The sequence below is a fragment of the Mustelus asterias genome, chromosome 4 (assembly GCF_964213995.1).
Source record: "Mustelus asterias chromosome 4, sMusAst1.hap1.1, whole genome shotgun sequence".
NCBI classification, from domain to species: domain Eukaryota; kingdom Metazoa; phylum Chordata; class Chondrichthyes; order Carcharhiniformes; family Triakidae; genus Mustelus; species Mustelus asterias.
The window spans coordinates 104,703,501-104,719,223 of record NC_135804.1 but is presented as its reverse complement, the minus strand read 5'-3'; the positions used below and the strand labels follow the sequence as shown (position 1 = coordinate 104,719,223).

Sequence of the window (15,723 nt, the reverse complement as noted above, 5' to 3'; positions counted from 1 at the left end):
TCTCTACTCCCCTTCTTGAACAAGGGGACAACATTTGCTATCCTCCAGTCTTCTGGCACTATTCCTGTAGACAATGACGACATTACTAACCATGCCTCCTAAATTCTCATCCAAATCATTAATATAAATAACAAATAACAGTGAACCTAGCACCGATCCCTGTGGTACATCGCTGGTGACAGGTCTCCAGTTTGAAAAAATAACCCTCTACAACCACCCTGTCTTCTGTCATCAAACCAATTTTGTATCCAATTGGCTAACTCATCCTGGATCGCGGGAGATTTAACCTTATGCAACAACCTACCAGCACCCTGTCATAGGCCTTGCTAAAGTCCATGTAGACAACGTCAATTGCACTTCTCTCATCTACCTTTTTCATCTACCCTTCTTAAACAAAGGCACAACATTTGCCACCCTTCAATCTTCAGGCACCTCACCTGTGGCTGTCGATGATTCAAATATCTCTGCTAAGGGACCCGCAATTTCCTCCCTAGCCTCCCACAATGTCCTGGGATACACTTCATCAGGTTCCGGGGATTTATCTACCTTGATGCATTTTAAGACTTCCAGCACCACCTCCTCTGTAATATGTACACTCCTCAAGATATCACTATTTATTTCCCTAAGTTTCCTAACATCCATGCCTTTCTCAACAGTAAATGCTAATGAGAAATATTCATTTAGGATCTCTTGTGGATCTGCACATAGATGAATTTGTTGATCCTCAAGAGGTCCTATTTTCTCCCTCGTTACTCTTTTGCCCTTTATGTATTTGTAGAAGCTCTTTGGATTCTCCTTTGCCTTATCTGCCAAAGCAATCTCATATCCCCTTTTTGCCCTCCTGATTTCTCTCTTAACTACTCTGACACACTCTATACCCGTCAAGGGATCCACTTGATCCCAGCTGCCTATGCATGTCATATGCCTCCTTATTCTTTTTGACCAAGGCCTCAATATCCCGAGTCATCCAAGGTTCCCTACTTCTACCAGCTTTGTCATTCACTCTGCAAGGAATGTGCTTACCCTGAACCCCGGTTGACACACACATGAAAGCCTCCCACTTACCAGGCATCCATTTGCCTACCAACAGATTCCCCCAATTAATTGTTGGAAGTTCCTGTTTAATGCCATATAATACTAATCTCCCATTAGTAAGATGCAGCATGGGTTCATGAAGGGAAGGTCATGTTTGACTAATTTGGTGAAATTCTTTGAGAACATTACATGTGCAGTGGACAACGGGGAACCTATGGATGCGATGTATCTGGATTTCCAAAAGGCATTTGACAAGGTGCCGCACCAAAGACTGCTACGTAAGATAAAGGTGCACGGTGTTATGGGTAATGTATTAGCATGGATAGAGGATTGGTTAACTAACAGAAAGCAAAGAGTGGGGGTAAATGGGTGTTTTTCTGGTTGGCGATCAGTGACTAGTGGTGTGCCTCAGGGATCAGTGGTGGGACCACAATTGTTTACGATTTACATAGATGATTTGGAGCTGGGGACCAAGTGTAGTGTGTCAAAATTCACAGATGACACTAAGATGAGTGGCAGAGCAAAGTGTGCAGAGGATGCTGAAAGTCTGTAAACGGATATAGAGTCTAAGTGAGTGGACGAGGATCTGGCAGATGGCGTACAATGTTGGTAAATGTGAGGTCATCCATTTTGGTAGGAATAACAGCAAAATGGACTATTACTTAAATGGTAAAAAATTGCAGCATGCTGCTGTGCAGAGGGACCTGGGTGTCCTTGTGCAGGAATCTCAAGGAGTTGGTTTGCAGGTGCAGCAGGTAATTAAGGCGGCAAATGGAATTTTGTCCTTTATTGCTGGAGGGATGGAGTTTAAAAACAGCAAGGTTATGTTGCAGCTGTATAAGGTGCTGGTGAGGCCACACCTGGAGTACTGTGTACAGTTTTGGTCTCCTTACTTGAGAAAGAATATACTGGCACTGGAGGGGGTGCAGAGGAGATTCACTAGGTTGATTCCGGAGTTGAGAGGGTTGGCTTATGAGGAGAGACTGAGTAGACTGGGGCTATACTCATTGGAATTCAGAAGAATGAGGGGAGATCTTATAGAAACATATAAGATTATGAAGGGAATAGATAAGATAGAAGCAGGGAAGTTGTTTCCACTGGCGGGTGAAACTAGAACTAGAGGGCATAACCTCAAAATAAGGGGAAGCAGATTTAGGACTGAGTTGAGAAGGAACCTCTTCACACAAAGGGTTGTGAATCTGTAGAACTCGCTGCCTGTAGTTGAGGCTACCTCATTGAATGTTTTTAAGGCAAGGATAGATAAATTTTTGAACAGTGAAGGAATTGAGGGTTGTGGTGAGCGGGCCGGTAAATGGAACTGAGTCCACGAAAAGATCAGCCATGATCTTATTGAATGGCGGAGCAGGCTCGAGGGGACAGATGGCCTACTCCTGCTCCTAGTTCTTATGTAAATTGGCCTTACTCCAATTTAGAATTTTAACTTTTGGACCAGAGCTATCACTCTCTATAACTATCTTAAAACTAACGGAATTATGGTCGCTGGTCCCAAAGTGATCCCTCTCTAACACATGTCACCTGCTCTGGCTTTACTTCTTCTACCTTTTCCTCTGGTGGTAATGTACCTCAACTATACCCAAACTATTCATTTTTAATAACAGCCCATTTTTCCATTAGAGTCTTGCCGCCTCTTTTTTTCCAATTTACCTGGGCCATATTTGTTCCCAGCCCACTGCGATTGACCTTCTCCAAATTAAATATTTATACTTTGAATTGCTCCTTGTCCACGTGAGCCCTAATGTTATGATCATTGCTTCCTAAATGTCACCCTACTGACAATTTAACCACGTGACCCACCTCATTTGCCAGAACCAAATCCAGCAATGCCCCCTTCCTGGCTGGGCCACAGACTAACTGAAAAAGAAAATGCCCCTGAAAACATTTCAGAAATTCTCTTCTTGGCATTTTACACTATAATTATCCTAATATAGACTGTGATGGTGAAAATCCCCCATTATCCATACTCAAAGACAGCACCTGGCTTTGCTTCGATTCCCCAATGGTCACATAGTCTATGGGGACACTTCACCTAAGCTCATTGAATGAATGGCACTTTGGCAAAGTATCTTTTGACTGGAACTGTATCATAACAGAGATCAGCGCCTTCACCATAGTGCGGTGGGGGAAAGGAGGGAAGAGAAAACATTGAAAATAATTCTTTAAAAAAACCCAATTATAATGCACAATATTGCTGCATTTCAAAGTAACTGCTGAATTAAAATGGCTCTATCTTTGCATTCCATACACCTAATTCATTAACATTCACATTACATGGAGTAGGAACAAATACCATTCAAATACATAATTCATAATCAGATACATGAAACAAGAAATTCTCAAATAGATTATCAACCTGCACCCTCCAGAACAGATCACATAGCACTAAACGGCAGAGGTCTGGAAGCATGCTGCATTTTGACTGCGAAGAATTCAAAGAATTGAAAGGGAAGGTAGATGGATTTTTAAAACTATAATAAATTGTAATTCAAATAGAGTCAAGTGGTTGTACAACCAGGGATAGCAGATAAAAGGGATAAGAGATTCTGTGATAAATAGGTGCATTTTGTTCAAGTGTTTCACACGTGGCTTTAAGTACTGATATTAATATACCTCTCTATGTCTGTCTCTGTCCCTGGATTTCTCACGGACCCAGTCTATCGTATTGAAATCTTCATATGTCCCCAAACCAGGAATTGGTTCGTCAAGAAAATCCATTATCTTGCTTGCACCATTCATCCCTGCTCCGTTATAGTTTGTATACGCTGTATGAAAAAAAAACAAAATAAGTCCCAATAAATATTAGCACAAGAAACTCATAGTTTAACAAAAAGGAAAGGGTCTGTATTTCACAGCCAGACTATGCCATTAGAGTGCTTCAGTGCTCTGGTGTGGTCACTGTGCTGAGTAACCAGCATACATTAATCTGCACTACTGCAGATAGACAATGAGTGCATACAGATATACTGGCAAAACATTTGGGTTGGAGAGGCAAGATAAAGAACACACTTCACAAATGTACAGTAAAACAGGCAAATGAACTAGGCAAAATTAATTGAATTCCAGCAAGTTGGTTGCTATGATACACTTTGTAAATTACAGATGGATGAAAAACCAGAGGAGAGAAACTGGTCACTGAACAAAATAAGAATGCCTATAATTTAATCACGTGCCAACAGATGAAAAACATTCCTGCAAGTTTAGATTTCTTTGATATCTTAAATGACAGGTCCCTTAGATTAGTTCCTGTTTATTAAGTGCACAGGGTGGGAGGAGGGGGCGGATTTCAATGAAAATGGTCTAAGGATACATGTTTTAATCGTGACTACAGAATTCATATCCCACCTAAAGAATTGTTATTACAAGCATGGGATCTAATTTGATTTGTCACATGTATCAGTATACAGTGAAAAGTATTGTTTCTTGTGCGTTATACAGACAAGAGCATGCCATACATGGAGAAGAAAAGGAGAGAGTGCAGAATATAGTGTCAGAGTCAGGGAAAGATCAAAGATCTCAGCATATCCATTTTAGATTTTGGACATTCTCCATACAAAGCACCGCACATATAATAAAGGATTTAACCACTTCTGCCCACACAAATTTGTCTGTAAAAGTTTACTGTGGAACCAGAGGGGTTGGATATGGGATTGGTGCCCAGAAAGTGTTAAGCCTAGCAATTCAAAGCCAATCAGGCTAATGTCATTTGGTGGGAAAATCACTAGGAAACATTGCCAAGGACAAATTATTCATCACTTGAAGCAGCACAGGCTATTAAGGAACAAAATGGACTTGTTAAAAGCAAATCATGTCTGACTCATCTGATTGAGTTCCACAGAAGTGGCTGTTACACATCAGTTTCGATGAAAGTCATCAATCTGAAATGTTAAATGTAATATAAGTGTTCTCTCTCCACAGATGCTGCCTGGCCTGCTGAGCGTTACCAACAATGTGTGTTTTTGCTTTACAAATCACTGATCATGCCTCAGCTGAAGTATTGTGTTAAATTCTGGCATCATACTTTAGGAAGGATGTCAAGAGCACAAGAAACAGGAGCATTGTAATAAAGGAATATGGCCTGTCAAGCCTGTTCTGCCATTCAGTACGATCACGGTTGATCTTGGACTTCAACTCCACTTTTCCACATGCTCCTCGTCTCCCTTGACTCTCTGAAAGTCCGATCGTAAATGCATTCAGTGATGGAACATTCACAACCATCTGGGGTAGAGAGTTCCAAAGATTCACATCCCTCTGAATGAAATAATTTTTCCTAATCTCAGTCCTGAATGATCAATCCCTTATCCTATGCCCCCATGTTTTAGATTCCCTGACCAGCAGAAACAATCTCTCAGCATCTACCCTATCTAGCCCCTTCACAAGCTTCTACGTTTCAATGCCTTTCATTCTTATAGAATCCAGAGAACATAAGCCCAATTTACTCAGCCTCTCATCCTAGGTCATCCCCCTCATCAAAATGACAATTTGGCGAAGCTTTGCTGTACTGCCACCAATGTAAGTATATCCTTCCTTCAATATGGAGACCAAACAGCATAAAGTATTCCAAATGCGGTCTCACAAAAGCCCTGTACACCTGCAAAAAGACTACTTTATTCCTTTATTACAATGCTCTTGCAATAAGGGCTAACATGCCATTTGCCTTCCTAATCTCTTGTTGTACCTGCATCCTAATTTTCTGCGTTCCAAGCACTCCCAAGTGTCTCTGAACATCCACATTTTCAGTTTTCAGACCTCTAAAGTTACTAGAGAGGGTACAGAGGAAGCTAACCAGAAATGATTGCAGAGGTGAGTGGGTTCAGTTATGTGAAGGAATTGCAAAAGCTGGATTGTTCTCCTTGGAGAAGAGAAAGTTAAGGGGGTCCTTATAGAGGTGTCCAAAAGAGAGTGGTTTTGGTTGAGCAAGTTGGAAGAAACTATTTCCTCTGGGTTGGTGATCACAGGTTTTCAATTTAAAATAATTAGCAAAAGAACTAACGGGAACATGAAGTGAAACCAGATTCCATTGTAACTTTCAAAAGGCAATTGGACATGTAATTGTAGAGGTTTGCAAGATTATGGGGGAAAATGTGGCATTTGGGGCTAAATTGCACATGTCTTTCAATGACAGGGTAACCACTTCTGTACAGCAAGGTTCTGCAAATCCATAACCATATCTGCAGAATTTACAGACAGATATTCAACTAATTTTCTAACAAGACAATAGCTACCTGAGATTTGTCAAATACTCTGTCAAATACTCTACATATTCCTGCTCCCTCACTCCAATTCGGAATATCTTTATATACAAGATAAAGTATATTTTTCATGGAGTCCATGAGTAGCTTAGACTTACACTGTGGGGCAGTAACTCATGATTAGACAGCAGCAAACATAAAAAAAATAAAGTTTGTTGGTGCAAAAGACAAAAGAGTAAGTGGGAGTAGGAGACTTTAAGATGAGTCATGAAAACGCAGTTGAGAAAGGCAAAGTGGAGAAAGAGCATGTAGGACAGTATATCTGGAATTTAGAAGCGATGAGATAAGCTCATAACCATTGTGGTATTATATTGATAACAGAGAAAGGCAAGCTGACTTGCACTACATGGTTAGAAGGAGGCTAGGGGTGAACCTGAACTGCCAGACATGGGTTAAGTAAGTGGAACAATATGAGAAGTGCGGAAATTCAATCCCCACCATAAATAGAAGTTAACAGTGATCAGAAAGATCAAGATACACTTGAGCATAAAACTGAAGGCGCATATCCTTTGAACAATTTAATATAGGATTCATTACTGTATACAACTTTAACCTTTCACAGTAACTTCATTGCAGTTAATGGAAGCTTACTTGTGCCACTAATAAATAAAGTTAAACTTAATATATTCTCTAGTAGGCTAGAACCACTGGTATTACTGGATTATTTTGCTCAGCATGGGTTAGAAATTTCTACACAGCACCACAAGCATCAGTTGTAGGAGAGCCAGCAGTACATAGATTTTGGACTGTTTGCGAGAACTTAAAAGTTCACACTGAAAGATGTGAACAAGGAAAATTCATGAAAAAGGAAAATTAGTATGAGCAGCATGTCACAATGGCAATGAGCCAAACAGCCAAGAGCACAAACAATATTTTTAAAACTCTTTTGAAAAGGGTATTTTTTAAAAAAAAACTTTAATATACTTCAGGTATATTATAACAATGTCAATGATTCAACTCTTACTACACCATGAAGGCATGGTGTTTCTGAAGCTAGAATGAATGCCATCTGAGTTTTTGAGTAAGCAGCTTAACTTCATTATGCAACTTTTGGTTTGCTAAGCTTTGTATGTACTTAATTTTTGGTTAAGTCAAATTTCTAAATGTTACACATTCAATTACCTCAGTTTCTCAGTAAGGAGACTTAGTTGAAGGGAGTACGGATTGAACAATTATTTAATCTCTAATTTGGGTTTTAAGCGAGACTCCCTAATGGGAGAACAGGATTGCAGTAATACATCCTAGAATTTTTCTTGTAAACAGTAATCAAAAAACATTAAGCAGAAGAGATATGAAGATATTTATGTATACAGGTACAGTAAGCAGAAAGATGTTGGTGGAGGTAGAATGCCAAAAAAATGTTTTCCATTCAACAAAATTTTGGATTACAGTTAAATCAATGTGGTGTAAAATTAATAATTATTGATTGCACTGTTTATAATAAGGATCAATAAAATTCTAACAACATATTCCCACACAATGCTAACATCATGTTAATGGTGTTGGACTTCAGGTTGTAATCTGTACATTCTGGAACAATAATATTTATGTTATAAGCACTTAAAGGTTAGAAAATAGCTACTTTTATGACCAAGTTAGTTGGAGATGCAGTATGATTCATAAAGGCATATATATTTCATAACCACCGGCCTCAGATGAGACACTTCACAGAGCTGAAAGCTTTGCACCAAAGGTTCCTTAGTTTAAAACCTATAAAAGCAAAGCATATTGAATGCATTATAAATGTTTGATTTGTAGTATTCGTTTGGCATCTAGGCAGGGTTTTAATTGAGCCCTCTAAACAGTGGGGTTACTGAAACTCTTACAACTTAACACATCTCATTCTGCTTTAAAATAAGCATGGCTTCGAATATAGTGCAATTTACAAATAAGACTGTTTCAAAAATATATTCCCATGTGGAAATTATGTAATCTTCAGCACCAACTGGAAATATCATTGCGGAACACTGCATATATAGAGCAGAAATTAAAACATTGGCAGTCTGAGAGTTTCCTTTCGTATGTACACACACATGGAAAACTCACCAGGGACTGAAGAGTTTGAGCATACAAAACGGATACATGTTCTGTGTGTGCTATACATGTAATATAATATAATAATTAATTTGCTATACAAACATGCAAATTACAATGTGATCATAACTGGAAATTATTAGCATCTCTCCTGATTAATATTTCCTGGGTACAACTGCTATCAATTTCAGTCAGACAGGGAGAATTCCTCCATCATGCTCAAACCATTAAAAGAAATATACAATGAAGTTTGTTTTTGTTTAAAAATATATATATTTTACATCGCATTACTCAGCTGAATAGTTGCTAATTAGGCCAAACAACAACAACTTGCATTTCCAACAACATGACAAAACAGGAGCAAAACAAAACCTGACACCTAGCCACAGCAGAGATATAGAAACTCACATTGATAAAGCACCTTTAGTGTAATGAAATGTCCCGTTGCAGGAGCATTATAAAGCAGAGATTGACACTGATTCACATGAGGTATTAGATCAGATGACTAAAAGCTTGTCAAAGAGGTAAATTTTAAGGTGTTTCTTAATGGAGGAAAGCTACATAGAAAGGCAGAAAGGGGTCGGGGACTGTTTCCAGGTCTAGGACCTAGGCAAATGAAGGCACTCCCACCAGCAGTGAAGCAGTTGAAATTGGGGATGCACAAGAGGCCTGAATTAGAGGAGTGTTATTATCTCAATGGTTGTGGGGCTAGAGGAGATTATATTATTAGGGCAGGTGGCCAAAACCTAGGTTTTAAGGAGCATCTTAAAGGATGAGAGAGTAGAGATTTAGGAAGGGAATTCCAGAACCTACAGCCTAAGCTGTTGAAGGCATGCCTTGCCTGGTAGAGTAATTCATATCAGAGATGCTCAAGCATCTGGAATTAGTGATGCATTAAAATCTTAAGAGTTTGCAAGGCTGGAGGAGATTATAGTGAGAGGGAGAAGTGAAGCTGTGGCTACATTAAAAAAAAAAGTTTTAAAATTAACACATTGCTGGTAGCCAATGTACGTCAGCCAGCACAGAGGAGTGAACAGGACTGATGCAAGTTAGGATAAGGACAGAAGAGTTTTGGGCAATTTCGAGCTTACGGAGGGCGGAAAATGTGATCTGGCCAACAGATCATTAGAATAGTTAAATCTAGAGGTAACAAAGGCAAAGATGAGGGTTTCAGAAGATGGGTTGAGACAAGGTTGGAGAAGTGCAATTTTAAGAAGGTGGAAGTAATTATTCGATGATGGATGGGATACGAGGTTGGAAACATCTCGGTGGGGCAGGGGCGGAGGCTTGTGCAGCTGGGGGCCATGTCAGGGTTCATGATGGGATGGGGAAGGGCATATCAGGAGTCATGAAGGGCAATCTGTGTCGGGGAGGCATGGGGAAACAGATCACCAATGGGGGTGGGGGGGGGGTGGTCCTGATGTCCGTGGGCGTAAGGAGGGGGTCCTCCAGGGCACAGAGATGGGGCACCCTTCCAAAATGATGCTAGAGCCCTTTGCAGCTGGGCTCATCGGTGTGATTAGGCTTCCCTCCATCCCCCCCAAAAAACAGTGCACAACTCACCACTCTCCCAAAAAATAAATAATGACTGAGTGTAGGCGATTGCAGTCCGGACTGTGCCTGTCAGACAGGCATGGATCACTCCATTTTTCTCGCTGTTATGATGCTTAGTTTTTTTGGGGGAAAATTCCACCCAACGTTTCAACTCTGGGTGACTTTTCATCAGAGCTAGAGACATTGGAAATAAGATGAGATTAAATAGTTGTGGGTGGGGGGGGTGGAGCAGTAGGGGCTGGATACAGGGTCTGCTAGGGCTATGGTACATAGTACAGGCTAGGGAGAGATAGCATGGAGGCAAGGGAGAGCTTTACAAAAATGTCATGGACAAAAAGACAAAGGGAATATAAGTGGTGGTGATCATGGCTAAGAAGGGTGTTGATACTGGCACACTCAGAGATCAGAATGTGTTAATGGTAAGCAAAGGACAACATGGAACAGGTAACAGATGGTCTGAGTGGAGTTGGCAGGGGTGGGGGGGAAAATGGCAGTAGGGGAAAAATATGGAAAGCAGGATTAAAAAAAAGGGGGATGGAAAAATGAATCAAAGGAAGAAATGAAAATAAGTTGATAGAAATAAAAAATAGGGTGAAGGTAGAGGAGAGAGTTCATTGTCAAGTTGTTAAACTCAATGTTACGTCCAGAAGGCTGTAAAGTGTCTAATTGGAAGATGAGGTGCTATTCCTCCAGTTTGCATTGAGGTTTGCTAGAACACTGCAAAAGACCAAGGACAGACATGTGGACATGAGAGCAGGATGGTGAGTTGAAAAGACAAGCGACAGGAAGGTCTGAGTCCTGCTTATGGACGGACCAAAGGTGCTCTGCAAAGAGGTCACCCAGTCTATGTTTGGTCTCTCAATTGTAGACTAAGCCTCATTGGGAGCAGCAAATACAATAGACCAGATTGAACGAGGTACAAATGAAGTGCTTCTTCACCCGAAATTTGCATTTAGGCCCTTTGATGGTGAGCAGGGAGGAGGTAAAGAGGCAGGTGTTGCACCTTTTGCGATTGCAAGGGAAAGTTCAGTGGGAAGGGGGTGAGGTGTTAGGTGCGATGAAGGAGTAGACCAGGGTATCTGGAGGGAATGGACTCTTTGGACCGCTGACAGGGGAGTGAGAGTGAGAGGTGTTTGGTGGTGGCATCATGCTGGAGTTTGCAGAAATGGCAGCGGATGATTCTCCAAATACGGAGGCTGGTGGGAAGAAAGTTGAGGACAAGGGGGTCCCTATCCTGGTTCTGGGAGGGAGGGGAAGGGTGAGAGCAGAGGCACGGGACATGGGTCAGGCATGGTTGAGAACTCTGTCAGCCACAGTGGGTGGAAAACCACGATTAAGGAAGACATGTCAGCAGCGCCATTTTGGAAAGTGGTGTCATTGGAACAGATGCGACAGAGGCAAAGGAGCTAAGAGAATGGGATGAAGTCCTTACAGGATGCGGGGTGCGCAGAGCTGTTGTCAAGGTAGCTGTGGGAGTCGGTGGGTTTTTAAGTGGACAGTCTGTCACCAGAGGTGGAGACAGAGGGGTTAAGGAAGGGAAAGGAGGTGGACCATGTGAAGGATCTGATAGAGGGGTACAAATTGGAAGCAAAATTGATAAAGCTTTCCAGATGAGAACATGAAGATACACCTAAACAGTTGTTGATGTACCAACAACAAATTTGTGGGAGGAGGCCGGAGTAGGACCAGAATATAAATCTCATCCCGTTTCCAGTTCTCTTCAGCTCTGACAAAGAGTCATCCAGACTTGATATTTACAGTTAGCTTGATTAAGCTCAACAATGGTCTGTTTTATCTCTTCACGATTGGTATACAATCCAGGTATGCTACATGAGTCTTAAAAGAGCAACTTGTTTATGCATACGGTATTATTATTTGTACAACACTAATGAAGCAGACTTTTACAATTATATTTTTGGCTTGACAGCATTTGTGACTGTTGGGATTCTTAGAAAGGATGGTATTACATCGGTTCCATTCACCAATAGCTGAGTCGCACATGTTACGATCCCAATTAATGTTATAATTGGACAGGAAGATCCCAGAATAGAACCCTGGCTCAAAACTATTGCTTTTTTTTAGAAAATGTGGAGGAACAGAGTCACAGGACCGCTAGTTTTAACGAGAAAAAAAAGTTTAACATTAAAAGTTGATTCTACAGAACTCATTTACTCCCCCTTAACTGAACAATACACACAAATTTTAAGTTGAGCACAGATTACAAAGTAATTTTAAACTACAATGGTCTCATTAACATAAAAGTCCATTTTAAACACACAGATTAGCTGTGGTCAAATACACACACTCTACTCTGAACCCATGTTAGTGTCTGTGTATTTCTCCTCAAATCCCCTGGATGATTGGCAAAGGAGAATTTCCAAACTCCACTCCCAAAACACACACTTTAAAATCTTCTCTCATAATAATACTTTCAAAAGAACAAAGAATAGTACAGCACAGGAACAGGCCCTTCAGCCCTCTAAGTCTCTGCTGATCACGATGCCATAACTAGAAAAAAACCTTCTGCCCTTACTTGGTCCGTAGCCCTTTATTTCCTCCCTATTCATGCGCCCATCTAGATGCCTCTTAAATGTTGCTAATGCACCTGCTTCCACCACATCCTCTGGCAGCACATTCCAGGCACCCACCACTTCCCGCATGAAAAACCTCCCCAGCACATCTCCCTTAAACTTTCCCCCTCTCACCTTGAACCTGTGGCCTTTTGCAATTGACACTTCCACCCTTGGAAAAAGCCTCTGACTACCCACCCTGTCTATGCCTCTCTCAATTTTGTAGACCTCTATCAGGTCTCCCCTCAGCCTCCGTCTTTCCCGTGAAAACAATTCTAGCTTATTCAACCTCTGCTCATAGCCAACACCCTTGAGACCAACAAACACCCTGGTGAACCTTCTTTGCACTCTCTCCAAAGCTTCCACGTCCTTCTGATAGTGTGGTGACCAGAACTGCACACACGCAATACTCCAAATGCAGCAAAACCAAGGTTTTATATAGCTTCAACATGATTTCCCAACTCCTATACTCAATGCCCTGGCTGATGAAAGCACAGTAAGAAGTCTCACAACACCAGGTTAAAGTCCAGCAGGTTTATTTGGTAGCAAATACCATATGCTAGTCCGAAAGCTTATGGTATTTGCTACCAAATAAACCTGTTGGACTTTAACCTGGTGTTGTGAGACTTCTTACTGTGCTTACCCCAGTCCAACGCCGGCATCTCCACATGATGGAAGCAAGCATGCCATATGCCTTCTTTATCACTTTAACCACCTGTGTTGTCTCTTTTAGGGAACTGTGGACCTACACGCCCAGATTCCTCTATATGTTAATGTTCCTAAGGGTTCTGCCATTTATAATATAATTCATATCTAAATTTGATCCTAAAAATGCATTGCATCGCATTTGTCCGGATTAAACTTCATTTGCCATTTCTGTGCCCAAATCTCCAATTTATCTATATCCTGTTGGATCCTCTGAAAATCCTCGGCACTATCAGCAACTCCACCAATCTTCGTGTCATCTGCAAATTTACAAATCCCTTAGTGGTTTGCATTCTGAAATCCAGGTTTTCCAAAAGCTTTTTGAACAAAGATTCTGCTCCACTTTTAACAGCAAATCCAGCCCAGGATTTTACACCAACCCCTTTTAGGATTTCTTTTTATTGACTACTGTACAAACTATTTACAATTGTTTCAACTCTCAATTCTCAAATTCTTATTTAAATGATATTGGACATTTGATTTCCCTCCGAAGACTGCTGTCCCACTTTAAATCTGGTTATTGCAATTGTCTCTTCAACTCAGAATATTTTGTTTACTTTTCCTTCAATTCTTCTGAATTGGTCTCTGTTCTTTTAACTCCAGTTGTCTTAGACATGCTTTCTGTCCCAATTCCCTAGTTATTTGAACAGTAAGTGGTATTCTAGGAAGCCTGCCTGTTTGCAACTCCTGTCCTGTCTTTCTTCTGGCAGAATTGAGAGATGTTCACTCCCCAGTATCCTGCAATATATCAAGCTAAAACTGAACCTTAAAAGCATTTTTAACCTTACAAATATTGCTCCAGTTGCTAATCAATGCCCACATATCACTGGTGGCCTATTTATTCTTCATGCCATAACCCTCTCTAAGCATAATGGAATCACCGGTGGAGTTGACCAACCCCAACACATTCAGGAACAGAAACATTAACTTTATTTTTAATGTCTACCAATATAAATATAAACCCCTTAAACCTACCTTTGGTTTCCTAACACAAAACCTTTGAATTTTAAAGATGCTTTCATCTACCATCATTTAGGGTGGGATTTTCCTGTCCCACAGGAATTGTAGCAGGCGGTGGGGGGGGGGGGGGGGGGGGGGGGGGGCGGGCGCACATCATGAAAACATCCGTTGACCTTGGGCGGGATTTTCCGGTTTTGGCGCAAGCACAGCTGAAAAATCCCACTCTTAGTGTCTACTTTTAAAGACAAATAGACCATCAGAAGGAGGGGATTTGGGAGGGGAGGGATGAGGGGAAGGCAAGGAGAAAGATAGGTAGGCAGAGACAGAAGTAGAGGAAATGGAATTGGGAAAGTGCAACAAATCACAAAGAGTAGGAATTCAAAAGTGGTGTTTAATGACGACAAAGGCATTTGTTATCAACTTTGATTGGCCTGTGCTCCTCTAGCCTCAGGAGTTTGAAAATGTACTATAACCTGATTTAAACTGTCTTTTTGGTTTATAATTTTCATTTAAAGAGACTTGCACAGGAACATGTTATAAAAGTGACTTATTCTGTTACAATAAACCAGTGATTTCTGCTGACTCTCGAATGCAATCATATTTGCCCAATTGCTAAACTGTGTCTAATGGATCAAGATACAAGTTTTAAAAGATTGATTAAGGTGGCCACACAAACAATGGAAAGTTTGCTCGTGTCACAAGGAGACAGTAACCACTCCGAATCAGGAAATAGAAAATCAATTGGCATGAATTTTTCACTAGCTTGTTTGGAGACTATTAAGCATGGTGATGAGTTTTTGGATTCTCAGCTAACTGTAAAAAAAACAACATAGTTTCACTCCAGTGTAAACCTTCTCTACACACACACAAACATATTTTGGCTGGTGAGGAGGAAAGATTGCAAGCTTGATATGGTGTTATTCACAATCTCAGGGCATTCTTCAAATGTTTTAGTTATTAAGTGATTTTGAAAAGTGGTTACTGTTACAATGTAAGGAACGGGAAGATTCTTTTCTCCCTTCTCTACCCATAGATGCGAAGAATAATTGCACCATTCAGATCAGATAGTTCAGCACAGATTTGCAATCAAATCGGAATCCTTTAGTCTGCCTCCACCCACCAGCAGCGTCAATGTATTTTTAAAAAATGAAAACCAGGCACTGATCCATCTTGAACCCTTTTTCTTTTCTTTCATAAGTTCCATACATCCAAGAGAGTAAAATCAGTACCGCTATACTGCACTATTAAATAGCGGGAAGCAAGTGAGATTGCAGCTTGCAGAGTCCGCAATGTGGAGAGAAGTACTAAATGTAGCTAGTTGTTCCACAAAATGATTGGGAGGAGATTTTTTTTAAAAAACAAGTAGTAATCATTTTTCGCTATGCTCATGGAAATCAAAAGAACAGATTGTTCAATTACTATTGGTGAAATAATTTGAGAGGTGATGTTGGGAGAGCAGGTCCCAAGAGGAAGGAGATGCATAACAAAACACTTTAACCCCTGAAATAAAAAAATCAAAAACAAAAGTGTAATTGTTTTATATGGCCAAAAGGAATTACGTTTTTAGAAAATGTGACAAGAGAGTAAGATTTGTTCAA

General features: G+C 40.6%; 1 protein-coding gene across 8 annotated transcripts in view; it reads right to left on the bottom strand.

Moving 5' to 3' along the window:
• Positions 1–15,723, bottom strand: part of clcn5b (chloride channel, voltage-sensitive 5b) — a 140,289-nt gene that overhangs the window by 56,429 nt on the left and 68,137 nt on the right. For all 8 annotated transcript variants that reach the window (XM_078211514.1, XM_078211519.1, XM_078211516.1 and 5 more), the window contains one exon: positions 3,664–3,815. In XM_078211514.1, the coding sequence (XP_078067640.1) occupies positions 3,664–3,815 (152 nt within the window). The remainder of the gene's footprint in view (positions 1–3,663; positions 3,816–15,723) is intronic.